The 26,097-nt window shown below is 65.9% G+C and overlaps 8 protein-coding genes across 8 annotated transcripts; 4 read left to right on the plus strand and 4 right to left on the minus strand.

Moving 5' to 3' along the window:
* Positions 1-687: 687 nt before the first annotated feature.
* EMIHUDRAFT_63911 (hypothetical protein) lies at positions 688-2,045 on the plus strand (the record flags this gene model as incomplete). Its single annotated transcript, XM_005782330.1, has 3 exons — positions 688-843; positions 900-1,277; positions 1,374-2,045. Coding segments are annotated over 3 exons (1,206 nt in total), but the record flags the coding sequence as incomplete, so codon positions are not given.
* Positions 2,046-7,808: 5,763 nt separating this feature from the next.
* EMIHUDRAFT_462878 (hypothetical protein) lies at positions 7,809-9,137 on the plus strand (the record flags this gene model as incomplete). The annotated part of the gene is made up of 2 exons (XM_005782331.1): positions 7,809-8,362; positions 8,513-9,137. The coding sequence occupies 2 exons, from the start codon at positions 7,809-7,811 to the stop codon at positions 9,069-9,071; spliced, it is 1,113 nt and encodes a 370-aa protein (XP_005782388.1). The 3' UTR covers positions 9,072-9,137.
* A 97-nt stretch (positions 9,138-9,234) lies between these two features.
* On the minus strand, positions 9,235-10,305 carry EMIHUDRAFT_352932 (hypothetical protein; the record flags this gene model as incomplete). The annotated part of the gene is made up of 4 exons (XM_005782332.1): positions 9,235-9,586; positions 9,689-9,724; positions 9,919-9,923; positions 10,026-10,305. 4 exons carry the CDS (start codon positions 10,303-10,305, stop codon positions 9,407-9,409), a joined length of 501 nt encoding a protein of 166 aa, XP_005782389.1. The 3' UTR covers positions 9,235-9,406.
* A 4,017-nt stretch (positions 10,306-14,322) lies between these two features.
* On the minus strand, positions 14,323-15,082 carry EMIHUDRAFT_99420 (hypothetical protein; the record flags this gene model as incomplete). The annotated part of the gene is made up of 3 exons (XM_005782333.1): positions 14,323-14,460; positions 14,520-14,771; positions 14,822-15,082. 3 exons carry the CDS (start codon positions 15,080-15,082, stop codon positions 14,323-14,325), a joined length of 651 nt encoding a protein of 216 aa, XP_005782390.1.
* Positions 15,083-16,372: 1,290 nt separating this feature from the next.
* Positions 16,373-17,194, minus strand: EMIHUDRAFT_99421 (hypothetical protein; the record flags this gene model as incomplete). The annotated part of the gene is made up of 2 exons (XM_005782334.1): positions 16,373-16,867; positions 17,111-17,194. 2 exons carry the CDS (start codon positions 17,192-17,194, stop codon positions 16,373-16,375), a joined length of 579 nt encoding a protein of 192 aa, XP_005782391.1.
* Positions 17,195-20,323: 3,129 nt separating this feature from the next.
* On the minus strand, positions 20,324-21,486 carry EMIHUDRAFT_99423 (hypothetical protein; the record flags this gene model as incomplete). Its single annotated transcript, XM_005782335.1, has 2 exons — positions 20,324-20,422; positions 20,845-21,486. 2 exons carry the CDS (start codon positions 21,484-21,486, stop codon positions 20,324-20,326), a joined length of 741 nt encoding a protein of 246 aa, XP_005782392.1.
* Positions 21,487-23,742: 2,256 nt separating this feature from the next.
* EMIHUDRAFT_63927 (hypothetical protein) lies at positions 23,743-24,171 on the plus strand (the record flags this gene model as incomplete). Its single annotated transcript, XM_005782336.1, has 1 exon — positions 23,743-24,171. One exon carries the CDS (start codon positions 23,743-23,745, stop codon positions 24,169-24,171), a length of 429 nt encoding a protein of 142 aa, XP_005782393.1.
* Positions 24,172-24,722: 551 nt separating this feature from the next.
* Positions 24,723-26,023, plus strand: EMIHUDRAFT_352933 (hypothetical protein). The gene is made up of 2 exons (XM_005782337.1): positions 24,723-24,986; positions 25,288-26,023. Exon 2 carries the CDS (start codon positions 25,540-25,542, stop codon positions 25,930-25,932), a length of 393 nt encoding a protein of 130 aa, XP_005782394.1. The 5' UTR covers positions 24,723-24,986; positions 25,288-25,539; the 3' UTR covers positions 25,933-26,023.
* The last annotated feature ends 74 nt before the right edge of the window (positions 26,024-26,097 follow it).

Raw genomic sequence — 26,097 nt, forward strand, 5'->3', positions numbered from 1 at the left:
AGCTCGTGCACCAGCCGGCCCCCAGCGCAGGCTCGCGCGCCGGCGTCGAGGTCGCCCGAGATCAGCCCGAGACTGGCCGAGCTCGTAGGCGCACGACGGGGACACGCGCGCGGGCGTGTCGATGCGCGTGCTGCGGCGCGACTGCCTCCTCGGAGGGAGGGGCCTCTTCGGGGGCGGACACGTCGCGACCGCCGCAGCGAGCCGCGACGAGGAGGCGGAGGTCGCGCTCGAGCAGAGGGCCGGCGTGGACGCGGCGGCGATGGGGCCGGGTCCAAACGACATCCTTCGCAGCGCGCTCTTCTCCGAGGCGCTGCGTGCTCCGCGCCCGCAGTTCGCAGCCCTCGGCTTGCGACTCACACCGCGCGCCCCACCTCTCCAAGGCGCGCGAGGCCGTGCTCGAGCGCGGCTGCCGCGCGCAGCCCCGCGACGAGGGGTCCGCCGCCCCCCGCCCTCTGAACGACATCCTGCAGCCGGGCGACGCCTTCCCAAAGCCGAGCGCCTGCGCGGCGGACGAAAACATGCGCGCGCTCTGCGAGCTGCTCAAGGAGGCGGCCATTGGGAGGGAGGCGCCTCGCCGCCCGCCGCCCGGAAGCTCTCCTTCCGTCCCAATGGCACACTTCCTTCCGTCCGTCCCTTCACGGCACGACCCGCGAGCCGGCGCCCCTCTGCACGGTCGGGCTGCTGTGAGAGCAGGTGCTCGCCGCCGTCTCAAACAAGAACATCTTTGCGATGCTCGGCACTTTCCTGGTCGGCTGCGCGCGCGCAAACATCTCGAACGCCGTCGTCGTCGCGCTCGACGACGCGACGGCCCAGTTCGCGCGCGGCAAGGGGGCGCACACGTACGTGCGGAAGCTGGTGGCGCGCGGAGGCGAGCGAGCCGAGAGTCGGCCGAGAGCCAGCGCAGATCGAGATTAGTCGAGATTGCATCCCTAGGCTCGACCGACAACCACGCGACGTCTGGGCTCAAGTTCGCCGTCTTGCACGAGTTCCTCTCGGCGGGCTGCTCGGTGCTCCTCTCCGACGTCGACGTGTTGTGGATGCAGAACCCGTTCACGCTGCCCTCCCTCTACCGCGACGCGGACGTGGAGGGGATGACGGACGGCTGGGACGACGTCACCGCGTACGGGTACGAGTGGCCCTCTCACACGCGCAGCCTCCGGCTCGGCGCGCGCAACTCTGGCCTCTTCTACGTCCGCGCGACCGTCGAGGCGGTGCGGATGATGGCGCGGCTCAAGGGGCGGATGCAGCGCGAGGCGCGACCTCCCGCCCGCCCGCACGTTGTCCCGTGCACGTTCTCCCCCCCTCGCCCCCCCTCTCGCCCCCGCCCCCCCCCCTCGCTTGCCCACGCCCGCCCCTCGCCGGCGCCGCCTCAGGCGGTGTGGGACCAGACCGCGTACAACGAGGAGATGTGGTGGGCGGCGCTGCCGCGGGAGCCGGCGCACGGCATCGCCGCGCGCGTGATGAACTACCTCTGCCACATGAACAGCAAGACCTTCTTCCGGTACATGCGCGAGGACGACCAGCTCCTCGCGCGCCACCGCCCCGTCTCGCTGCACATCAACTACCACCCCGAGAAGCTGCCGCGCATGGAGGACGCCTTTGCGCGCTACCACGGCGCCGCGCCGGACGTCGACCTCGGCAACGGCCTCGGGCGGCCCACCAAGCGCGCTGCGCAGGGCGGGATCCACGCCTGGCACTGGGGGGTCGGCCTCAAGGCGGGCAAGTGGTGCCGCGAGGCGCCTCGCGTCAGAGGCGCGCCCGGCAGCGCGCTCGGCGGCAGGCTGGTCGCCGCGGGCGGCAGGGCCACCTGGTCGGGCATCAGCGGCCTCCACTTCCACGCGGGCGGCGCGCTCGACACGCCTTGGGGGAGCGGCTCGTGGGGAACGCTGAAGAAGCCGGGCGCGGAGCACGAGGACCTCCTCTTCGCCGACTTTATCGGCCAGCAGCACGTTGTCGGCCCGCACGCAGACGGCTGGCCGAGGCTGACCTCGACGCGGTGCGCTGACTTTGAGAATGTCACCGTGGTCGTCCACGAGGGAGGGTAGAGAGCGGAGAGCACCAGAGGGCCGGAGGAGAGTGGCGCACGTTGGCCGTGAGCTCTCTCTCCTACAATGGATGAAAAAACGCCCAAACTCGGGGTGAAGCGGACACGCGGACACGGCACACGCCTCTCTGCCGTGCGGCTGCGGGCCCGCGTGCCGCGTCACACGTGGTCGTGCGGGTCCGTGCGCCAGCGCGGGAATCGGCTCTTTGAATCGATTGAAACTGACTTTTTTGAGAGCGCGTTGGTCAGGCTTTCACGAATGATATAATGATTAGCGCACACCGCTATCTCTAGGGACTACAAATCACAGCTTACTGTTGAAGGATAGTAGTATGGCAGTGGGGTCGGAGCAACGGAGGGCGGCCGGGTCGCCCCGGAGCGGCCCCGCGCGGGGAGGTGGGTGGAGGGCGGGCGCCACGCCATCGGGCAGGCCGCGCGGGGACGCAGCCGGGGCCAGCGCGCGGCGCTAGAGGGCCGGGCGCAAACTTGTTGCACCTGCACCTGCACCTGCACCTGGGTGCAGCGAGTTTTGGTGGTTCGAAAAGCGGAGCGCGCAGTCCGTTGTGGCTCGAAACGCGATGCCTCCGCCGGGAGACACGGATGGCGCCGTCAGGAGCGAAGAGGCTGGCGATGCGCCGCATTCGGTCGTCGTCCTGCCGGCGACTAGCGAGCCGGTCGAGCGTGACCAGTCGCACTCGAATCTGAGCAGTACATTGAGGCCGTTGGTGGAGAGAGAGCACCGCGAGCGAGGTGACGAGGATGGAGCTGTGGGTGTAGTCAGTCGAGGCATGGCCGCGTCGTCCACGACGAGGCGTCGGAGAATGAGGAGACGTCGGAGAGTCGGGACGGTGATTCTCTTGCCGAGGCCGATGTCTCATAAGGAGGAGCGCCTTCGCAACGCGGTTCAATTGTGGACGAAGATGTACACGGAGATGGGATGGTGCGACGACATGCGGGACAAGCTAGGATCGCACATGCTTCTGTATGCTGCATGTTCGTACCGCGAGATCGAACCGAGGTTTATACGGTTGTGGCTCCAGGGCCCGTCACACCAATCCTCGCTACCCAACGCGGCCAAAGGATATCCACCTCGAGAACCTCGAGAACCAGGGCCCGGTGCTCCAGGATGCAGCAGCTGCGAACCGGCGCAGGTGTGTCCGCAATGTACTCACTGATGTGGCTCAGCAGGAGGATCAGGACGGCAACCACGCACGAAAGCCCTCGATTGCCTGCAGCACACACACACACACCTGCAGCAGCCCGGCCTCAGGAACGCTGTGAGCGGCGTCTCGCCGTGACCTAGATTCCTCGTCGTTGTCGACACACACATGCGTACATACACATGCCTCCGATCTCTCTCGAGACCCCCGACACGTCCACCGCCATCGCGGGCGTCGAGACACCGGACGACCTCCTCGCCCGCCTGGCTTCGGAGCTGTTCGACCCGCTAGCGCCCGCAAGCTGTGTCGCGCTCGGGTCGACCTGCCGTGGCATCCGTAGCGCGCTGACGAGCGTGCTGGAGGAACTCCGGCAGTCTCGAAGGAGCGCGGAGCAGCTGACTCGCCGGCTCGCACCGCAGACGGGCCTCTTCCCGACAAAGTGCTGGAGGCTGCAACTCATGCAAGAGCTCAACCTCAACCACTTGCGCGTCGCCGAGATGGCCGACTTTGGCGAGCTGATTGTGCGATCGTCTCCCGCTGAGCACTCCCGCGCCCTCGCCCCGCCAGCCCCGACCGCATTCAGGCGATCTGATGTCCTCCGACACACCGCCTCAGGCGAATCGATCGCTGCCGGTTCTGTCCCGGCTGCTGGCGTCCAACAACACGTCGGGCGGCACGCTGCCTCTGCTCCGCAGCCTAGGGGCGGGTGATCTGCCGTCTCTCGGGTTCCTCACGCTGAACGACCCCGGCGTGCAGCCCGGCGCCGTCGGCGAGGCCCTCGCGTCGGCTCTGCGAGCCAATCCGTCCTGCCTCCCGTCGCTCAGCATCCTGTCTCTCTCCAATTCCAACCTGCAGTGCGACGGCGCGCGCCATCTCGTCTCGATGCTCGCGGAGCCGCGCCTCCTGCCAAGCCTCACCGATCTCATACTCCGCAAGAATCGGATCGGCAGCGCAGGCATCGGGCTGGTGCTTCTCACGATGGGCGAGGAGGCGGAGAGGGAACGCAGCGAACGCGACGCCTCTGTCTTACAACGGCTCGAGCTGCTTGACCTGCAAGACAACCCCGGCAACGCCGTCCTCCGGGCCAAGGATGTTCAAGTCGGCGCATGCACAGTCCGGTTCGTCGCCCGTGAGGGAGAGGAAGAGGAGGAGGACGAGGCGCCGCCGGCGGACGACGACAGCGAAGACGACGGCGAGGGCGACTTTGATGACGACGCTGAGGAGGACGATGAGGACATGTTCTGATGAAGCGGAGTGCCGGCCGAGCATACGGACTCCGCCCGCCGCGTTCGGACGGATTGTGCATGCGGCATGGGTTCGAGGGGGAGACAGAGATGGATCATGCATGAGATGGCAAGTTTGATGGCGGGCTCTGATGCGCGTGGGCTTCAACTGTCCTGTCTGTGTCGTACAACTCACTCTGAGATCCGAGAGGCGGGCCATCGACGCGTCAAACGGCCTGCAATGTGCAAATCTACGCGTTTCCCGAGGGATCGAAGGACGAGTCCGCGACGTTTGTCAACACGCTGTCCTCATGTCCGTTTCGTGATCCGAGGTTTGATGACGGAAAAGAGAAAACATTTGGGGATCGATGCCGGCAAGCGCGCGAAGCGAAATTTCCAGCCGTGAGCAGTTCGGCGTGGCCTCTCGGGCCATAACACCGTGGACCGGGGACGGCTCTCTCATAGCATCGAGAGGGTGCCGAGGCTGTACTCGACGATCGAGGCGGCGATGAGGACCACCATCGAGGCGCACTCCCAGAGCACGCCCCAGAGAGACGCACTGCAGTGCGGAAAGGCGAGGATGGTCTTGGTGGCGCTGGCCCGGCACGCATGTACACAAACGTAGGGTGGCGGCGCGATGGTATCTTTCTGGAAAAAGAATTTTGCCGCGAGTTGACGCTGGGGCGGCTGGCCCCGCGGGCTCACAACACACAAGGCCGGTGCACCTCGATCCTTGCCGGCACCGGCTCATTACTACCCCGCCCTTAGCATCGCCTCTCCCACCCCCGCTGGTCGACCGCCTCCCAGAGCGGGACCTGCAAGTTCTGGCAGTGTAGGATCTCTCGGGCGGGGGAGTCACTGACGCAAGGCCGCCGCCCGTCGCCGAGCACATACTCCATCTTCGGGGCGGCCAGAACGCGCGCGCGAACCCGTGCTTGACGATGATCTCGCGTCGCGGGAAGGGCGCGACGGTGTGCGAGCCGATGCGGTACGAGGGCGCGTCCTTGATCCTACGTCATGAACACACCGGATCCATGCAGGAACAAGAGCATCGCGTGAATGCGAGGGCTTCCGATATCCATGAACAAAGCTGAATACAGCTGAATACGCACCCGAAGGCTTGAGTCGGTGTATACCACGGATCTGAGTTCGCATCTGGGTCCTTGAGCGCCGGATCCCGCTACCGACCGTGTGGAAGAACCACGCCTCGGACTGCTCCACGTCGTTGACCATGCCTACGGTAAGGGAGTGGCGTACCTTTACCTTACCTTGCCACGCCTCGGACTGCTCTCCACATCGTTGACCATGCCGGGCGACCAGACACGCATCAGCCATCACACTAAATATGTGCTAAATAAATAAATAAATAAAAACGGACACCTCTCTACTGTGAGATGGGTAAAAAGGAACAGGCCCCCGCCCTTGCGATCTTTGTGCAGGGTTCTTTGTGGGTGTGGTCGGCGACTAGCCGGGGTCGTCCTCCCGATGGGGGACTAGCACTAGCCGTCTTCCACATGGTCCCTCGGGTCCCTGCTGCTCCTAATCTCTTCGTACATCCTCCTGCTGATCTCCGCAAAGTCCTGCTCCCTCCCTCGTCTCGCCCTGCGCGTCTGCTCCGCCTCACCGTCTTCTGCCCTGCGTCGTCTGGCGACGGGTCCTCCATAGTCGGCTAAATATGTGCTAAATATGTGCTAAATTTGCGCTAAATTTGCGCTAAAGTCGCACTATATACGCACTCGAACTAGGGTTGCCTAACGTTAGGAGCTGAACAGTGTTGCTAGTGTTAACAGTAACAACAGAACAACAGTGGGGCTTCCCAACAACAGTAGCTAACGTTAGGCAGTGTTGAATATTTACCGGTATGAGACCGGTATTTGGTGATATTTTGATTAGTTTTGGAGTGGTATGGTATAGTGGTATGCGAAAGTGGTATGCGGGGTTTTCATTAGTTGTAGCGGCTGTCGGTGTGGTCCCGGGGGCGAAACCATGCAAAAGTGCGGGTATTACCCGGGTATACCCGGGTTTTTCCAGGTATACCCGCAAAATACCCGGTATTTTGCCGATTTTGCCGATTTTGCCACCAAGAAGGCACTCCGACTCGCTTTGATTTCCGTGGGGCAACTGGTATCCCGTACCACTTTTTGATTAGTTCAGGCCTAGGGTTTGATTAGCCAAAAACTCCCATACCGGTAAATATTCAACACTGACGTTAGGCCGACTGAACAACAGTAAGGAAGGCCTTGCAGTGACCCACGACGATCTCTAGTGTCCAGTGCGGGTAATACCCGAAAATACCCGGGAAACCCCAGGTATTTTCGGGTTTTACCCGGGGTTTTTGCCATTTTCTGCTTGCTGGCCGCTGAACAACAGTAACAACCAGTAACAAACAGTAACAGCATGGGCTGGGGTGAACACTTGAACAACGTTGAGGATTTCAGCCAACAATAGCGCAACTGTTAGGCCCCAAATTAACGTTAGGCAACCCTAACTCGAACACGCACTAAATAGCGCACTAAACTATCACTAAAGTTCATTCACACGCACTAAATTTAGACCCAAGCGCCCTCCCTTTGCCGAGCTCCGCCGGGGCGCACACCCTCCGACCCTGGGCGACTTTGCGATGCTGGGTCTCTCGCGCCTGCCGCTGCGCCCCTCGCCCCTCCTCCTCCTCGTCTCCGCCTGCCGCGGCGATCCGTCCTTTGTGCGAGGGCTGGGCGCGGAGCGGCGAGTGCAAGAGCAACCCGATGTTCATGGAGCAGCACTGTGCCAAGGCGTGCGCGACGGCTGCGCCAACGCTGGACCAGCACGGCGAGATGGAGCAGTGCGCCGCTGGTCGTCCGCAGGGTAGTGCACGCGCAACCCAAAGTTCATGCTCTCGTCGTGCCCGAAGAACTGCGCCGCACAGCGCGCCGCCGAGTACCCGGGGCTCCCCATGCGGGGGGGGCCGTGAACATCTTTAGCTTGTGAGCCAGGAAAGGGGTTGGAAAGAAAACAAACAACCCAAAGGGAGGGATGGGAGGGCGGCACGCCGCCACCACACAGGGATTTTAAGGAGAGGAGTGTGGTGCTAGCCGTCGCCCACCCTAACCCTTGGGCGTCTGCCTCTTCCTATCTCTCTTCGCAGTCCCTCGCCGATTCTCGCTGCAACCTTCATGCCACCTCGCGGTCGTCCCACTCTCGTCGTTCTCTCTCCTGTCGCTTCATCCTCTGTCGCGTCGCTCTCCTCTGCCTCGTCCTGCGACGCCGCCGCCGCCTGCCGGTCCCTTGTTCTCGCGGCTTCTTTCGCCTTTCGGGTTTCGGCGCACTCAGCTCCGCTCTCCTCGCAGCGTATTTTGCGCCCTTTCCTCAAAATTCTTTTGCGGCCTCATTCTTTAGTCCAGGATGCACAGCACAACGGGTGGTGACTCGCCTGACTCGGTGACCGAGCTCGCGCGGCTCGCCGGGCTCGGCGACGAGCTGCCGAAGGCGGAGGCGGCGGCGGGCTGGGAGGCGGCGGCAAGAGACCCGCTCGGCGAGCCGGTCTCCTTCTCCGAACTGCAGCCGCTCTCGAAGTTGGGAGCAGGCGAGTTTTGCACTGTGCACTCGGCCTCGTTCCGGGGCTGCATGGTCGCTTTGAAGCGGCTCCGGAGAGATCTACCTTCCTGCCGAGAGTCGATAGGGCTGGCAGATCTTCAACGAGAAATCGCCATCCTCTCGCGGCTCGAGCACCCGAACATCATTCGCATGGTCGCGCACGGCACCGGGAAGGATGGGGCGCCCTTTTGCTGCCTCGAGATGTTTTCGCAGCCGCTGAGTGCGCTCCTGCCCACCTCGACGGGCGTGCTTGCGCACAAGTGGGAGGCGCGCCAGTGGCCTCTCGCCCGCGGGCTCTCGGTCGGGCTGCAGCTCGCGAGGGCGCTGCGGCATTGCCACGACGAGTTCCTGCCCGGATACAGGTGGCTCTCCCCGATCGGTTGTATTGAGACACCGCGACTGGGCCGTTTTGTAGACACATCCCACCCTCGCCAGACGGCCCACCGGCCGGCCGGCTGGCTCCGACTGCCCCCACCCACGCTTCACGCCGCCACCTGCCCGCCACCCTGCAGGCTCTTCCATCGCGACATCAAGCCAAACAACGTCGGCGTTTTCGCCGACGGGCGCGTGGTGCTCGCCGACTTCGGGCTGCTCGCGCTGTGGGAGAAGGACGCGGCCGACGACGACGCCGCCCGGCAGCTCACCGGCATGACGGGCTCGCTCCGGTACATGGCGCCCGAGGTCGCCCTCTCGCAGCCGTACAACCACAAGGCGGAGGTCTTCTCCTTCACCTCGCTGCTGTACCACATGCTCTCGCGCCGCAAGCCCTTCGAGTTCATGACGCCCTCGGTCTTCCTGCGCGAGGTGTGCTGCGGAGGCAACCGGCCTCCACTCGGCAAGGCGTGGCCCTTCCAGCTGCACGCCCTCGTGAAGGCGGGCTGGTCCTCCACCGCGTCGCACCGGCCAGAGTTCGCGGAGGTCGTGCGCGTCCTCGAGGAGACGGCGAGGGAGGTGTCCGCGGCGGGCGGGCATGCCTTCCTGGGCGGGCGGACGCCCGACGCCGGCCGTCGCCTTCTTCTTGATCCGCCGCGGATGAGTCGGATTCAGAGCGCTCGTAGCTTCGCGCAGTAGCGCGGACGCCGTCGTTGGGTTCCGAGAGTTTTTCTGATGTAAATGTCGCATGTGCATAATGTGCAAGAACGTATACCTCGATGCATGCACGTACTGGTATACAACACGCACCTGTAGAGTGTTATGCAGAGAGAGTGCTGTGTTTATCCTGTCTGTAAATAAAGCCGTACATGTACTTTACAAGAGCGCCTTATAGAGTACGTAGCTGTCACATACACTGTATATGAGCCGTGGAACATACACATGCCACATACACACACCGACGTTCTCGGAGTGGTCTCTCCGAGGACCGAGCGCTGCACGTACATCTTTTCCTCTCGAGCTAAAGCTCCGCCTCAGCGGATAGCGCCCGCCGCTAGGCCGGCCGGCGCCCCCGCGAATGCCTCGCGCACCACGCGTGCCACCACCTGCTCGTACCTCCCCGGGTCGGCGGGCAGGTGCGACACGTGCTGCGTCCCTTCGAAGACCGCCTCCTCCACGGCGCTGCCCGCCTCGCGCCACTTGTCAAAGACCGCCTAGAGACAGGCAGGCAGAGTCGCGCAAGCGTCGCCCTCGCCCCCCCCCTCCCCTCCCGCCGCGGGGCGGAGTCTCGCCCGGATGTCCTCGCTCCGCGTGACCGTGTCCGCCTCGGAGTAGATCACCGCCGTGGGCACCTACGGAGGACAGGCGGCGGGACGTGTCGGCGACGCGTCCGTCTCTCCCCGAGCGCGTCCGCCGGAGTCGGCGCCGCGAGCGGCGACGAGAAGCCGGCGCCGAATGCCTTGCCGTGCATCGCGTCGCTCGAGGCCTGCATGGCCGGGCGGGAGGAGGGCAAGAGGCTCGCACACGCCGCCATCAGCGTGATTACACGAGCTGCGAACGGCGCCTCTCCTCCAACCATGAGCACGTGGTGCGGCGGATCGGCTTGCCGAGCTGACATCTCCTCTCCTCTCTCTGACGGGTGTCATAGGTAACAGGCCTGGTAGTACTGCCTCATCGGGCCGCTCGGAGAGAGGTACGCCTCGAGCGCACTCTGCAGCAGCCGCTGGCCCACCGTCCCCTCCGACCGGCCGGCGACACCGCCGTCCATAATGGCCCGGCTCAGCCCAAAGGGCACGCCGCTCGCGTCGACGGGGCTGTCCCAGACGGAGCCCTTGATGCGAGCCGCAAAGTCGGCGCCCTCTGCACCGCGACGGCCCAGCTCCGTCAAGAGGTTGCCGTACATAAAGGCGCCCGCCGAGAAGCCCTGCACCATTATGGGCCTCTCCCGCGTATCGGCCGCAGATAGGACGTCGGCGATACATTTCATCGTGCTTTCGCCACGCGAGACGGGCAGTGCGACATGTTGCGGCTTGAGGAGCAGCGCGATGACGTCGACGCCGCGGCGAGTGTAAAGGTCAGCGTACTTGCGCAACGCCCGCTCGCCGCAGCCGACCCAGCCGAGCAAGCAGGCGACCGGGGTTCGCCCGGCCGGCAGCGCTCGCTGGGCCCGCTCCTTTGTCGAGTCGCGGCCGGCTGGCAGAAAGATGGTGTGCGGCGGGAGTGAGTGCGCTGCTCGTGAGCAGACGAGGCGATCCCAGACTGTCCGAGTTGTCTGGCGTCGTCGGCCCAGCAGCATCGTTGCGGGCGTGAGCGAGAGAGGAATGAGATCCGAAACAACTCCCTCGGACAACCAACTGGGCACGGGACTGGCGCGCGTCGGCAGTCGTCGAGATTTCTTCTATTCGAGCCTTGGAGAGAGAGAGAGAGATTCTCTCTCTCTAGCCTTGGTGTGATTGACGGTACTACTTGGGCGTGCTGGCCCCCTGTCTGTGAGAGCGGGCATCTACGTATGTTACATGTATTAAAAAAAATCTTTCGTGCCTTGCTTGTGTGTGTTTGTGTGTGACTGTGCGGCACTTTACGTTTCATAAATCTCTCCCTCTCCTCTCACCACCACCCACCACCACTCCCCCCCCCCCCCCCCCCCTCCTTTTGGCGGCGCCTCTTTTCACCGCTTGCGGGGGGTACCCTGCGCAGGTTGAGCGCTTTGGCTCCGGGTGGCTTTGCCCGCGTCGGCGGAGGGGCGCTCAAGCGAAAGGGGCCCCCCCCCCCCCCCCCCTCTCCCCGCGGACTCCTCGTCTCGCTCGCCTCTCCGCCCGTCGGGCAAGCCTCCTCTCACCCCCCTCCACTCCCTCCACCCCCGCCCCGCCACACCCGCACCACCCTCAACACCCTCACGGCCAGGGCGCCCTCGGCGCGGAGCTCATCGACCGTGCGGAGAGGCAGCGGCTGCAGCGGCTTGCCCCCCTCACCGGCGCAGACCTCGCCGCCTCCTCCGCCGGCCCCGCCGGCTCCGAGCCGCCCCACCTCGGCCCAAGGGACATGTCGACTTCCTTCGGTGCCGGCCTCCTCCCCACCGGCGGCGGGAGCGGAAGCAGCGCCGGCGCGGCCGCCTCAAGCCTCGGCTTTGGCCTCGGCGGCGCCTCAAGCCTCGGCGGCGGCGGCGGCATCGCCCCTTGCGGCACGGCCGCTGCTCCGGCGCCTGCGAGCGGGGCCGCTCTGTTTGGCGGCGGAAGCGCTTCGCTCTTCGCGCCCTCCTCCTCAGCCACCCCATCCACGTCGGCTCTTGCTCTCGGCGGCGCGCCGGCCGCCTCGTCCTCGCCAGCAGACGCACCGGCGGCGGCGGCGCCGCCGGCGGCAGATGCGGCGCCCCCCGCGGCGCCGCTGAGTCTGTTCGGATCGAGCGGCGCCGCTGCACCTGCCGCACCTGGCTCGGCGGTGACTTTTACGTTTGGCGGGCCGGCACCGAGCGCCCCGACGGCGGCGACGCCATCCGCACCGGCCTTCTCGTTTGGGGGGGGAGCCGCTGCTGGCGCCGGCCCGGCGGCGGCGGCGACGCCGACGTCGAGTGTCGCGGCGCCGGCAGCGACCCCGGCCACCCGACCACCCGCTGCTGGCTTCGGCGCCACTGACACGCCGACGGTCGCCGCCGCCGCCGCCGCTCCCACGCCTTCATTCGCCTTCGGAGGGGCTGCGCCCGCCGGGGCTGCGCCTGCCGCCGCTCCCGCAACCACCGCGCCAGCACCTGGAGGAGCGTTCAGCTTCGGCGGTGGTGCCGCTGCCACTCCCGCCGCCGCTGCGCCAGCGCCAGCAGCTGGAGGTGCATTCGGCTTCGGCGGTGGTGCCGCCGCCACTCCCGCCGCCGCTGCGCCAGCGCCAGCAGCTGGAGGTGCATTCGGCTTCGGCGGTGGTGCCGCCGCCACTCCCGCCGCCGCTGCACCAGCGCCAGCAGCTGGAGGTGCATTCGGCTTCGGCGGTGGTGCCGCCGCCACTCCCGCCGCCGCTGCGCCAGCGCCAGCAGCTGGAGGTGCATTCGGCTTCGGCGGTGGTGCCGCCGCCACTCCCGCCGCCGCTGCGCCAGCGCCAGCAGCTGGAGGTGCATTCGGCTTCGGCGGTGGTGCCGCCGCCACTCCCGCCGCCGCTGCGCCAGCGCCAGCAGCTGGAGGTGCATTCGGCTTCGGCAGTGGTGCCGCCGCCACTCCCGCCGCCGCTGCACCAGCGCCAGCAGGTGGAGGTGCATTCGGCTTCGGCGGGGGCTCCGCCGGCGCCCCCGCTGCCGCTGCACCAGCGGGAGGGCTGTGTGGGTCCTCGACTCCCGCGGCGGCCTCGGCCAACCCGGCAGCGCCGGCCGCCACCGCCTTCTCGTTTGGCGGTGGCGGTGCGGTTGGTGCCGCCACGCCCGCCGCAACGACCAGCCTCTTTGGCAGCGCGGCGGCGCCGAGCACTGACCCTCCTGGCGGTGCTCTTGGCGGTGGTGCTCCTGCAGCTTCGCTCTTCGGCGGCGGCGCGGCTCCCGCAGTTTCTCCCTTCGGCGCGGCGGCGGTGGCGGCGCCCGGTTTCGGCGCGGCGGCGCCATCCGCGCCGGCGGCTGCCGGCGCCTTCTCGTTCGGAGGCGCTCCGGCGCCCGCTGCGGCGGCGGGCGGCTTCGGCGCGGGTGGCGGCGGCTTTGGTGGCAGCGCGAGTGGCGCATCGAGCGGCTTCGGCATTGCGTGCTCGCTGGTGAGCGAGTCGTGGCTCCTGCTCTCACAAAGGTGTCTGCCCCTGTCTTAGGCGCGAGCGCGGGCGGCGCGGCGTCGACAGCCTTCGGGAGCGGAGCTCCTGCGTTTAGCGGCGGGGCCTCCACCCCTGCGGCTGCGTTCGGCGCGCCGGCGCCCGCCGCAGGCGCAGCACCGCTCAGCACGCGCGCCCGCAGCGTTGCACCCTCATCGCGACCCGTCGAGGTTAGGTGGGTTTGGTGCGCCGGCGCCCGCAGCGGGCGGTTTTGGTGCGTTTGTCGAGTTGCGATGCGGCCGGTCCCCACCCCAGCTCCAACTGTTGCCCCCCCCTCCCCCGACTCTAGGCGCGCCGGCACCTGCAGCGGGTGGGTTTGGGGCGCCGGTTGCCCCCGCCCCAGCCACGCCTTCGCTCTTCGGCGGCGGCGCTCCCGCGGCTTCGCCGTTTGGCGCTGCAGCACCGGCAGCGCCCGCTTTCGGCGCCGCAGCGCCGGCTGCTCCCGCTTTTGGTGCTGCGGCGCCGGCCACGGGCTCCGGCGCCGGCGCCTTTTCGTTCGGAGGCGCTCCGGCGCCCGCTGCGGCGGCGGGCGGCTTCGGCGGCAGCGCGGGCGGCGCATCAAGCGGTTTCGGTGCTCTTTCACGTTGCTCCGTATCAGCTTGGCTCCTCTTCTCGCGAGGATCCGCTCTTTGTGTCTAGGCGCGAGCGCGAGCGGCGCGGCGTCGACTACTTTCGGGGGATCTGCATTTGCCAACGGCGCTTCGGCCACGCCGGCGACCACTTTCGGGTTCGGTGGCGCCGCGGCCGGCGCAACGCCGGCGGCGCCAGCTTTTGGCGCGGCTAGTGGCGGCGCGGCGGCACCGACCTTTGGTGCGGGCGCGCCGCCCGCGTTTGGGCCCGCGACCACGGCCGTCCCCGCGGCGGGCAACCCCTTTGCGATCGGGGCGAGCGAGACTGCGGGCCGCAGTAAGGCGCGGACGGCGCGGAAGCCTCTCCGCAAGCCGCGTTGAGAGGGACGGCGGCTGAGACGGCGTGGAAATGTGGTATATAACCACCGTTGAGCGTTGTCTGGGATGGGGAAGAGTCCGTCGCCTCTGTCGGCCGCTCTGGCCTGTCGGAGAGCCTGCCGTACATACAATGGGTTCTACTCTCGTTCTTGAAATCTTGAAAATCCCACCGCCACGGCCCACGCTTTAACAGTGCACACAAAACGGTCAACGCGGCACACAAATCGTTATATTTAGTCCAAATCCACCGGTGCTTTCGCTGATTTCTGCCAATGAGCGACCACGTCTTTTGCCGACTTCCTCTTCTCAAAATACCTGGAGCATCCAAAGATGAGAGCGAGAAAGGGCACAGAAGTTGCCCACGCGAGCACCTACAGACCGTGACAATGTGAGGCCGGAGCGACCGTGCGCGCTGTGTGTCATGCTGTACCTTGGCGTGTGCAAACTCCAGCGACACCTCGTCCACCTCCGTACGCTCCGACTTCTCGAGAGCAAGGATGACGACTCCGACGATGCCGTATAAGATGCCGAGGTAGAGATGGCAGGCGAGGATGGCGCACGAGACGCAGTGGCATAGGCGCACCACGCACGAGGGCAGGCAGGAGGCATTGGCACACGTGCAAGCCCCGACCATCCCGCTCGGCACATCCCACATCATCTGCACGATCGTGCCGATCGTCGCCTATATCGACAATATGCCACAGACTGTCAGGAGGTGCCCCGCACAATCACCTTCGACAGCGTGGCTTTCACCTCGAGGATGGAGCGGAGCAGGGTCGTCTGGACGGCAGCAATGAAGACGGCGTTGAGGAAGAAGGCAAACGTGACTGAAGAGAGCAACACGAGCGACCGCCGGCAGCGCGTGTAAGGGTGTGCGGGGTGAGCGCAGAAGGCAGAGAGGAGGACGTGGTTGTTCTGAAGGTAGAAGAGCAAATCCTCCCACCATCCGTTAGGCGGGTAGTGGACCTTGCCCGCGATGAGCATCTCACGCATCTCCTACGAGTTGAGCCGCATGGCACATAGCGGTGTGTTTGCAGATGGGGTGGGCAGAGGGTGTGCTCGAGAATTCGCGCCCGGCGTGCGCGCCTCAAACTCTCTAACGGATGGCGGAGCCTCGTTGAGGATGGTGTCCATCGCTCTGCTCTCCCTAGAGGGCACGACGACGGCAGAGCGAGAGCTAACCAGGCGCGCGGCCTACTTCCTCACTTTTACGCGCTCGAGCGCTCGGAGCGGCCCGTTCGTAGGCACGGAACATCATTCATGTGTTCACCCGATATCGTTCCGAGGATAGGTGGGAGCAGTCTCCCTTTGTGGGACCCGTCGCACACGTTGTCTACCTGGAGTGGCGGACGGCGTTGCCGCCGCGGTACGTGCTCTCGCTTATCAGCGACTACAACCCTCTGCTCGAGCACGCCGAGCAAAAAGAGGAGGACATTGAGGAGTACTCGAGCTTCCACGCCCTCCTGCGCGCCTGCTCGGCGGAGTACCTCGACTGGTGTGTGCCCGCACACAACCATCGCCCTCTGGCGCGCCCCAGGACAACGCAGCTTGCCCTGTCCTCGCGGTAGGTTCGAGCACCTGCCAGTGCGCTTCAGGATGAGCAAGCTGCGGCCGGCGCTGCCGAGTCTACCCCTGTCGGCGCTGATGCAACTGCCGTCGCTCAGTGCCGAGCCTAGCCTTGCCGGCGCTGCCGAGTCTGCCTTGACCGGCGCTCGAACAGCCTGAGAACCCCCGGGTTCTCAGCTTGACTTCTGAGAAACACGACTTGTGTTGCTGTCGGTTTTCATTTTTTATCATGCGCGCCGTAGACTAATTGTGTTGTGACACACTTGTGTGGGGGTAGCCCCTTTTTTGCGCCTTGGATGAGGTATCTCCATGCGTCCGTGCGCGTGTGTGACGAGGGGATGTCCGACTCGTCGAGGGAGCTAGAGCTCTCTCGTCGGCTTGCCAGAGCAAACACGACTGGGAAATTCACACAGCTCCTCTCAGCTGAACGGCTCCTGCACAAAGATCGCAAGGGCGGGGGCCTGTTCCTTTTTACCCATCTCACAGTAGAGAGGTGTCCGTTTTTATTTATTTATTTGAACGGCTCCTCCCAAAGTGCAGAGAGTGCAGAGTCGCAGAGATGAGAGAACTCTCACCCCCATATCAAAGAGTGCAAATGAGGAGCATTATACGTGTGAGAGCTGTGTATGAAGCGCCCAAGCACAGAAAATTCAAACCCATTAACTCAGCCGCTCGGGGGCCCGACGTGGCGCGATGGCACGGGGCTCGCTTTACGCTTCACGACTTGGCCTTCCTCTTTCTTTGGCGCGCTTTGAACTCGCCGGGCAGCATCGCCGCGCTGACGCCTCTTTGCCACATGCCAAGCCGATTACGCTGCGCCCTCGCCTCGATCGCATCCCAGCCGCTGAGGGGGCGCTGCGCGTAGACTGCACCAGCGCTGCGGTAAACTGAGGCCAGACCCTTGCGCAGTAGCTCGGTCGACAGGTCACGCCGCCGTATCCCGTACTGTACCGTTCCGACGATCCTCCCATACTGGTCGCGCGCGTAGCAGCGCACCCTGACGCGGCGATTAAGGAGCCTCTTTGTGAAGGCCTTGGCGTCTGCCCCGAGCGGCTGTCCTGGCTGCCCAAACTTGGCTGTCTCCGGCGTGTCAACGGCAGCGATTCGCACAGAGATGGTGTTCTCTGACAGCTTGCCCTTGAATTTGCCAGACGACAGGAGCGTGGGCGTGTGGCGAACGCGCAAGGTGTCGCCATCGCTCACGGCGACCACCTTGGCAGCAATGGAACGGTGCTGTCGCAGATGGCTGCCAGGCATGTCGTCAGCGGTCAGGTAGAGGTCGAGACAGCGCTGGAGAGTGGAACCCGCGCAGCCAGCAGCTACGCCAGCCGCAAAAGAGCCCACGGCGACCGCGGGAGACTGCTGCACTGCCTTTGAGGCCGTGGCAAACAAGCCAGTCGCAACAGCGGGCGAATTCCGCACTGCATCTGAGGCCGTGCGAGCCGCATTTCCCACCGAGGTTTGCACCACAGCGAAGAACGGTTTGGCTCCGGGCGTGAGCGCCGCAGGGATGGAGGTAGCCACGAGGATTGCCAGCATGTCTCTGTGGTGCTCGTTTACTATGTGCGCAGCGGCTGGCTCGCTCTGCCAGCACACAGTTGTCATGTGTTCACATAAACGCACAACCCCGCGGGCCCGAAATCGCACAGAGTCACAGCCTTGTTATTGAGAAGAAAATACCTACGTCCTATGGCGCTGTGCGCTGGTCTGTGAGAGGTTGAGGTGCGAGCCCTGGAGGCCCTGGGGATGGGGGGAGACTACCCGCGGGCCTAGAAGGCCCGCGCGCAGGGGGGTGGGGCATTGAGACCGGTCATGAATGAGTGGGGGACACGCATGTTGCGAGCAGCGTTGTTGATGTTTTGCGCATCGCCACAGACGGCGGCGTTCACAGCCTTGTTATTGAGAACACGTCCTGACCACTCGGGCAACTTTTACCAAATGCAAAAGTTGCGCCTTACCATTCGGGCAAAATCGATTGCATTTTACCACTCGGGCAAACTCGATGAAACGGGCGGACGGAAAACGCGTTTGCGGCAGCTCGCCGGAGAGCCATGCATGAAGCGGCCGGCGCGCCACCGCAGCTCACCGATGGAGCTTGCGGAGCGGCTCAATCCTCTGGCGCAGCAGCATCGCGACCCATTCTCCAAGCACGGCCGCTGGCGTTGCGATTGCACAGAGAGCGAGCAATAGTCGCCAAAAACACTGATCTGTGTGCAGCGGATCTCCATGGCGGCCGCGCCCAGCGAAGGGACAACCGCAGGCCTCGGATGCTCGCCCGGAAGCGGTCCCACCGTGCGAGTTGCAGCCCCGGAGGTGGCCGACCCAGCTCACCCCAGAGAGACCATGCCCAGGGTCAGGCATAAAAGGGGGGTGTTTTTCCGTCCGTCCATTCTCTCAGTGTACGTACTTTTAGCTTACTGGGAGAAAAGAGACAGGGGGTTGTGTTCTCTAGGCTCTCTCAGTGTATGTAGCTCTTACGAACATACCCGTAGGTGAACATTTTGGGCTGCTACTTTTTATGATACGGATTCTTTTTCTTTCACACACCGGAGGCTGATATTCAGCTGAAAAACCTTCGTGGTTGGGGGTCGGACGGGAAACTTTTGCGAGTGGGCAGGGCTAGGGGCAGGGGGCTGCAGGGGGAGAGGGGGAGGGAGGCCCAGCGAGGGGCTGCGGCTGGATCCTAGTGCGCGGACGGATGGACTAAAGACGCACTAAACCTCGCTAACTCTGGATGTAAAGTCGCAGTGAACTCGCGCTAAAGTTGCGCTGAATTCGCGCTAAAGTTGCGCTAAATTCGCACTAAATTCGCGCTAAAGTGCACTAAAGATGCAGTACATAAACACTTCACAGCCTTCTTATTGAGAGAAAATACGTCCTATGGCGCTGTGGTGCGCTGTTCACAGCCTTGTTATGAGAAGAAAATACGCCTACCTATGGCGCAGGGAGGGAGGGTGTGGTACCTTTTGGGAGAGAGAGAGAGAAGAGAGAGAGACCTTTTGTGAAACTGAAACGCGGAACGCGATCTGTGTCTCGCGTTCCTCAACGCTTGCGATTCAGCTGTCGCGCCGCTGGATGATCTTGCTCAGCTCGCCGAGCTCGACCTGAACGGTCAGCGGTTCTCGTAAACGCAAGCGGTTCACACCAACAAAAAAAATTCGCGGCCACGCTCCTCTTCTTCTGCGATGACGAGCCTGAAAGTGGAGCGCTTCCGCGAGACCGTCGGCGGCATCACAAGCGCTGAGGCAAGCTCGATTCTCGAGGCGTGTGACTGGGACATCAAAGCCGCGCTGGCTCGCTGCCGGCGTGACGGAGTCGGCATCGTTGGATCTTTGGGCTCCGCTGCGCGGGCCACCTCGGCAAACACCCCGCCGGCGGCTGAAGCCACGGCCGCCGCGCCGGCGGCTGAAGCCGCGACGCCACCGCCACCGGCGTTCGACTGCTTCCTTACGCACGATTGGGGCGACGACGAGGAGGGCCGCGGCAACCACGATCGGGTGGGCAGGGTGAGCGCGGCGCTCAAGGCGGCGGGGCTGCGGCCGTGGTTCGACGAGGAGCGGATGCAGGGCGACATCAACCAGCGGATGGTGGAGGGGATCGAGGGTTCGAGCAGCGTCGTCTGCTTCATCACGAGGCGGTACCTCGAAAAGGCGTGGGGCAAGGGGCCAGCCGGCGACGACGACAACTGCAAGTTCGAGTTTGACTACGCCTGCCGCCGCAAGGGCGTCGCGAAGATGATCTCGGTCGTGATGGAGCGCGGCTGCCGCAACCCCAGCGGCTGGGCCGGCACCGTCGGCGGCAAGCTCGGCGGCAAGCTCTACATCGACCTGAGCTCAGACGACGCGGCTGCCTTTGACGCAGGGGTGAGGCTGCTGGTGGGGGAGGTGCGTTTGCTAATGGCAGGGCCGTCGTGACTTCTCTCTATATGACATGATATATACCAAAGGATAACGATAGACATAGACGTGATCTCACGTTTTACCTCACGCGTCGCGTCGCCTTGTACATGTCTCCTCGTGTCGTCGAGTGCCGCCACCCCGCACCCGCGATCCCGCGGCGCCCGCGCGCTCGCTCGGCCATGCAGCCTCCACTCGTCACCCTCCACACAGTCTCCACTCTCCCTCGCCACCCTCCTCGCGCCTCGCCCGGTCGATCGGGAAAAACAATGCCGATAAAATAAATGACGGCCCACACCGCCCGCTCTGCCTCGACGACGCCCAGGTCGACGCCCCCCAAGTCGCCCCCCCGCCCCACACCACGGGCACGACTTATTCGTTCCCGCGAACGCCGACCCTGGACCCTGGTCGCACGTGACACACAAGGCAATCACAACACGCGAGACGTCGAGTCGTAGGTGCCAGAGATGCACCGCACCAGAACAACGGCCCCAGAGAGGACTCGCGACAAGCAAAACACGCATGCAATCGCAAACAGCCGAGAGTCAATGTCTCCCCTATTCGGGTCGCCGCCAGGAGGAAAGAGGGGAGCCGCCCTCGCTGGAGCCGCCCTCGACGCACCCGACAGCTTGAGAGGGGTACAGCGTCCGGGGACCCATGACACCAGTAGCCGCCCTCGGCGATCGCCCCATCACACCAGACCGACAAACACACCGCCCACCCCGCCCCTGGCCGCCGCCGCCTCGGCCGCCCCCTCTTCCTGCGGCCGCGGCTACCGGCCGCCAAAAACGGCTTGCGACATCTGCGCGGCGCCCTTGTACCCTTGGATGGAGGCGTGGCCGATGCCGGTGAAGTCGTATTTGGACGCCACCTGCAGCCAGGCGCGCGGGGCGGCGCGAGGCGGAGGTTGGGGGAGGAGGCGGCGGAGGAGGGAGGCGGGGTTTGGCTGCGGGGAGGAGCGGCAAGCAGAGGTGGCGAGCAGAGGTGGCGAGGGCAGCGCCGAGCCTGCTGGTCGAGGCGGTCTGCCGCCTGCGTGCCCATCGGGTCCTCCTTGGCGTGGACCTGGGGGGCGGGGGGTGGGATCGGAGGCGTGGGACAAGGGCGGCGAGGGAGGCCGGCTCTGGCCCGACTCTCCCTCTTGCCCGACTCTTGCCCGCCTCCACTCGACCGACCTCGCCGCCGATAGCACGCGGAGAGGGAGACGAGGGGACCGACGGGAGGACCAGGAACGGAGGGAGGGGAGGAAGGCAGAGGGAAGGGGCCCCGGGAGGAGTACAGGGGGGAGGCGCGCACCACCGCCGTCGACACCACCCCCATCAGGTCGCCCTGAGACACGTCGTCGAGCACCTCGTCGGTGTACTCGGAGTTGACGGAGCTGGCCGCCGCTGCCTGCCCGCCGTCGTCGCCAAACCCAATGTTGGGACCGCCGCCGCCGCCGCCGCCGCCGCCGCCGCCTCCGTAGTGGTACGCGCCATACCCGCCCGGACCTTTCCCGCCGTAGCGGTAGCCCGCTCCGCCGCCGCCGCCGCCCTTGCCATACGTGCCACCACCGCCCTTGCCGTACATGCCCGGACAGCCCTCCTGCCAGAGCCGAACACACCGCCCCTTGGGAGCACACCATGAGAAGCCGGCCGACAGCGCGCACCCGTGGCCGTCGACATGGTTGCCGACGCGGCCGCCACCGTACGCGTACCCGCCGTACCCACCGAAGCGGCGGGGCGGCGGCGGCGGAGGGGCGGGCGGCGGAGGGAAGAGATTGTGGAAGAATCCCTGCCAACGGGGGCCCCGCTCCTTCATCACTGCCGGCGAGTCGAGCGGCGCCGTCTGAGGCGCAATACTAGGAGCAGCGAGCGCGAGAAGCGTCAGGGCCGCCACGGTCAACACGGCCGCAGCAAATCGGCCGCGGCGCCAGTTGGTCTCTTGCGGCTCAATCATGTTAGGGAGGCTCTGTTGCACTCCCTGTTGCACTCCGCCGTGGGCGAGGGGGGCGAAAGTCGGCGGCGAAATCGGAGTTCTTTTGTTCTAGTTCTATCTGGCCAAAGGTAGGGGTGGTTGAAGGGTTGAGGGTTGAGGCCCCCCCTCAACCATCTGGTTGACGGTTGAGACCCCCCGTCAACCCTTTAGGAGGGGGTTGAGGCCTCCGTGGAAATGGGAGTTCTTTTGTTCTACGGCTTAAATGCACACACACACTCACACACACTATGGCTTCACACCGGAGCCCAGCGGTCGACGACACGGTGTGTGGAGCCAACGGCACGGACCGCTTTGCCGCTCGATACAATACACAGATGGCCACTCGCGTCGCGCTCTTCTCGACCGCCGCCGACGCCGCCGCCGCCTCCCAGAGCGTCTCCGCTCTCTTCTCCGAGCACGACCGCGAGCTGCGAGACCTGCTCGAGCCGCTCGCCACTCTCACCGCCGCAGAGCAGGAGGCCATCGGCTCCGCCGCGACGGCCGAGGCGGTCGGCCGGGCGTGGGAGGCGAACGACGCCGTGCTGCGGACGCTGCTCGCGGGCCGGCTGTCGCCAACGATGGCACTGCCTGCGCCCGGTGCCGGTGCCGCCGCCCCGCCGAGCTCAGATCAGGCGGCCGGCGAGAGCGGAGCCGCCGGGTATGCATCCGCCGCAGCCGTCATCGCTCACCTCGTGCGCGACTGGAGCGACGAGGGCGCCTTCTCCCGAATGCGGACGCACCCACCCGTGCTTCGCGCGCTGGCCGCGCTCGCGCGGAGCCGCCGTCCAACCTGCGCCTCGAGCAGGCCGCGCTCCAACTGCTCGGCGGCGGCACAGCTCCGAGTGCTGGTGCCCGGCGCGGGCGCAGGACGGCTGGCGTGGGAGGCGGCGCAGCGAGGCTACCGCGTGGAGGCGCGGTCACTCGGCTGGCTGCTCCACTGACGCCCTCTTCACGGCTCCGGGCGTGATCAGGTCGGTCGGTCGCGGTGCTGCTATGCGCCCGTCGCGTGCCCACGGCCCCGTAAGGCCTCTCCGGCTGCGAGCTAGGCCAACGACGCGTCGAGCGCCATGCTCCGTGCCGCGCACGGGCTCATCTCGGGCCGGCTCGGCTCGACCTCGCGCAATCTCGGCTCGAGCTCGCGCAATCTCGGCTCGACCTCGCGCAATCTCGGCTCGACCTCGGGCGGGGTCGGCGTGGCGGAGGTCTTCCCGCGCGTGCGGTGCGCGGGCGGCGCGGTGGATCGCTCCGCCTGCTTGCGGCCGGTCGCGGTCGGCTTGCCCCCGCCGCACCGCGCCGCGCCCGCGCCGCTGCCGCTGACGCTGACGCTGGGCGCGTGGGACGGCGGGCGCGGGAGGAGGAGTGGTCGTCGGGACGGGGCTGTGGAGTGGCGCTGTGAACGGCGCCGGGTGTGGGCAGGTACGAGGAGGGGTCCTTCGACGCCGTCGTCTCGAGCTACGTCTTCGACGCGCTCCGCGTCAGAGCACAGCCGGGCGCGGGGTGGGGGGGCTGCAGCACCCGTGTGTGGCTCACGCCCTAGGTCCTGCCCGACCCCGCGCGGACGGTCCGCCGAGTGCGCGCGCTGCTGGCGCCGGGCGGAGAGTGGGTCAACGTGCGCCGCGCGCAATCATGTCACGCTTGCAACTCTGTCGCGCTCCCGTCGCAATCTGTCTCGCTCCTCGCCCCCCTCCCACGCAACCCCCTCGCACTGCTGTGACCGCAAAGGTGGGGCCGCTGCACTGGCACGACCCGGCCGCGGGGCTGCTGCGGCTGACGCTGCGCGAAGTGCGGGCCCTGCTCGAGCACCACGGCGCCCCTCTCCGCCCGCCGCCTCCGAGGTGTGGCGCGACGCTGTTCGACCACCCGAGCGCCATTACCCGGCGCGTGTAGGCTTCGAGCTGCGGCGCCTGCGCGCCATCCGACGGGTGCCATACGTCGGCTGGCGGCCGCGCCGCGGGCTGCTCCGCCGGTGGCGCGACGCGGCGGCGGCGGGCTGGGGAGGAGGCGGTTGGTCAGCGGGAGGGTGGCTCGGCGCGGCGAGCGGCGCCGGCGAGGGCGGAGAGGAGGACAACTGGCACGACTGCGTGTTCTGGGTGGCGAGGGCGCCGCCTGACCCCTGGGGAGGGTGAGTCGAGGTTTTCTTTTTTCGCTCGTCACCCGGGAGCCGGGTCCAGTCCCTGGCGAGACTCCGCTGTAGCCGCACCGCTCCTCGCTGCTCGGTGGTGAACAGAGTGCCGAAGCATGTCCTCCGCGCTCGCCGAGCCATCGGGCTCAAAGCCGCCGCTCCTCGCCGCCGCCGACCCATTCGGCGAGGCGTTGAAAGACTCGCTGGTTGCACACCTTCGGCAGAAGGGCTACACAGTCGACGACAGCGGGACTAGCGCCTACTATGACGCGGCGGCGGCCGTTGCCAAGCGTGTGCAGGCGGACGGCAGTGTGCGCGGCTTGCTCTTCTGTGGTACGGGCATGGGCGTCGGCATGATCGCCAACAAGTTCTCGGGTGTCCGTGCCGCCACCTGCGAAAACGTGCCGGCCGCCCGCTGCAGCCGCGCGATCAACGACGCGAACGTGCTCTGCCTCGGTGGCAAGGTGACGTCGCCCGCCGACGCCAACGACATCGCTGACGCGTGGCTGGCGCAGGAGCACGCCAAGGTGCGATATCACCGCTAGACTTGTGCGCCTAGACATTGTGCGCCGCTCCCCTCACTCGCCACTACTCTCACCGCTGCACCTCTGCCGCCAAAGGCGCCGGGCGACTATGAGTGGTGGTCGGCTGACGTCGAGGCCTTCCTCGGCAGCAAGTGGCCTGCGATACGCAAGGTGGAGGAGGACTCGCGCGAGCACTGAACGCGGTGAAAGACGATATCGCCATACAACCGATTTATACACGATCCTTACACCCCATGCGCGCACATCCAGAGATCCACCCACAGGCACAGGACAGCCATAACAGGGTAGGCTCCGCCCCACTGCGTCTCGGACGGAGATCGGCGAATTTATTTTCGAAAGCATGGCAGCTCGCTAGCTCCGAGTTTGCGCAAACTGCGAGGCCATGGAGCTCGACAGCCCGAGCTCCGGAGACCAAGCAGCCAACAGGGAGCCGACCTCCGATGGGGATGATCCGGATACTCAAGGCGACGGACCCGTACGGGCGATGGCTGAGCTGCGCTGTGAGCCCGATGGCTTCGTCTGGGCGTCAGGCGTGCGCTCCCGCCGTTCGCCTCTAGTACGTCTTAGTATCGACCCGTACCCAACCGCACTCGATTCGTATCGCAAGATCCTCCACCTTCAGGCCGAGCGCCGCCCGGCGCCGAGCAGCTTGCAGACAAGGCTGCTGGCCTCTCCCTGGACGCTTATGGGACTGCTCGCCTGGCGGCTCTGGCTCTGACCCGCCGAGAGCTCTTTATGCGGGCCGAGATCGTCATCTTCGGCAATCGCGGTCAGGGTGGCCCCTCTGGGCTTCCGCAGATAGCCGCAGAGGTCACCTACGAGATGATGCTGTGCGCTGAGGATGCCATCGAGGCGGTGTTTGCCGTCGAGCGGAACATCACCTTCCTGCAGTCGCAGAAGATATCGAGAAAAAAGGCGATGGCGATGCTCCTGTGCGACATGATTGGCGCGCCGCTGCTGCTGCGTGACGAGGCGGAGAGCGCCGGCGCGCGAGTCGTCACTAGGCTGCGAGCGCTGAGGGCGGCTGATGCGGCCGGCCTACAGGCAGAGGCGCGGGCGGCTCGCAAGGCCGACGAGGATCGCCAGGTGGCGGCGGTCATGGAGCGCGTCATCGACCTGGTGGAGCGGCGCGGCGCCGTGTACCCAGGCTTCCTCCCGGCGGCGAGCACCCCAGCGCTAGTTCTGCCCGCTGCGCCGACCCGCTCCCCCCCTAGCGTGATCGGGAATCACGAGGTGAAGGGGTTCGTGGATCGGGTCGTGGCGAGCGGCGGGAGCAGCAGCCGCCCGCCCCGCGACCCTCTCGCGACCGAGTTCCTCATAAGCCGCGTCCGCGAGCTCGAGAAGCAGGTGGAGGACCTCGAAAACAAGATGTGGGAGCTGAAAAACCGATCCGAGTCCGTCGAAACAACGGCCTTCACGCATACCAGGCTGTGGTTCGATCGGACCCGCTCGGCCGAGGCGGCTCATTCGCTCGCCGAAAGCAACTTCAGGCTCGCCGCGCTTTGCGCGGAGCGGCTGTACCAGGGCTGGTGGATGATGGTCGAGACGGCGTACGGCGCCGGGTGGCGCCCGCCCACCGAGCCGGACGAGGAGAAGGACGTGTGCGACCACCAGCGGTTCGCCTTCTTCGACCGCGGCCACGACTGCTGCAGCGGCGAGAGGCCCAAGTTCGACTGGGACCCAACCGAGCTACGCGATCGGATGGAAAAGGCGCTCGAAGAGCCGTGCACATGCCTCAACCTTCGCGTTGTCGGCGAGTGAGAGGCGTCTTCCGCCTCCGTGCCGGCCCGTCCCGCGGAGCGATTTTGGGCTCTGTCTGAGGGTACGAGACCGGGGTGGTGTCTAAATATTAAATGTTTCGTAGTCACCCGAAGCCCCTACACCCCCATGGCCCTGGTGGCGCCGCTGGGAGCGCTAATATGGGCG

This window comes from Emiliania huxleyi, assembly GCF_000372725.1.
Source record: "Emiliania huxleyi CCMP1516 chromosome Unknown EMIHUscaffold_19, whole genome shotgun sequence".
NCBI classification, from domain to species: domain Eukaryota; phylum Haptophyta; order Isochrysidales; family Noelaerhabdaceae; genus Emiliania; species Emiliania huxleyi.

Bases quoted from the DNA above. Each gene is read 5' to 3' on its own strand.
- EMIHUDRAFT_352933 (XM_005782337.1), top strand. From the start codon at position 25,540: ATGTGGGAGCTGAAAAACCGATCCGAGTCCGTCGAAACAACGGCCTTC.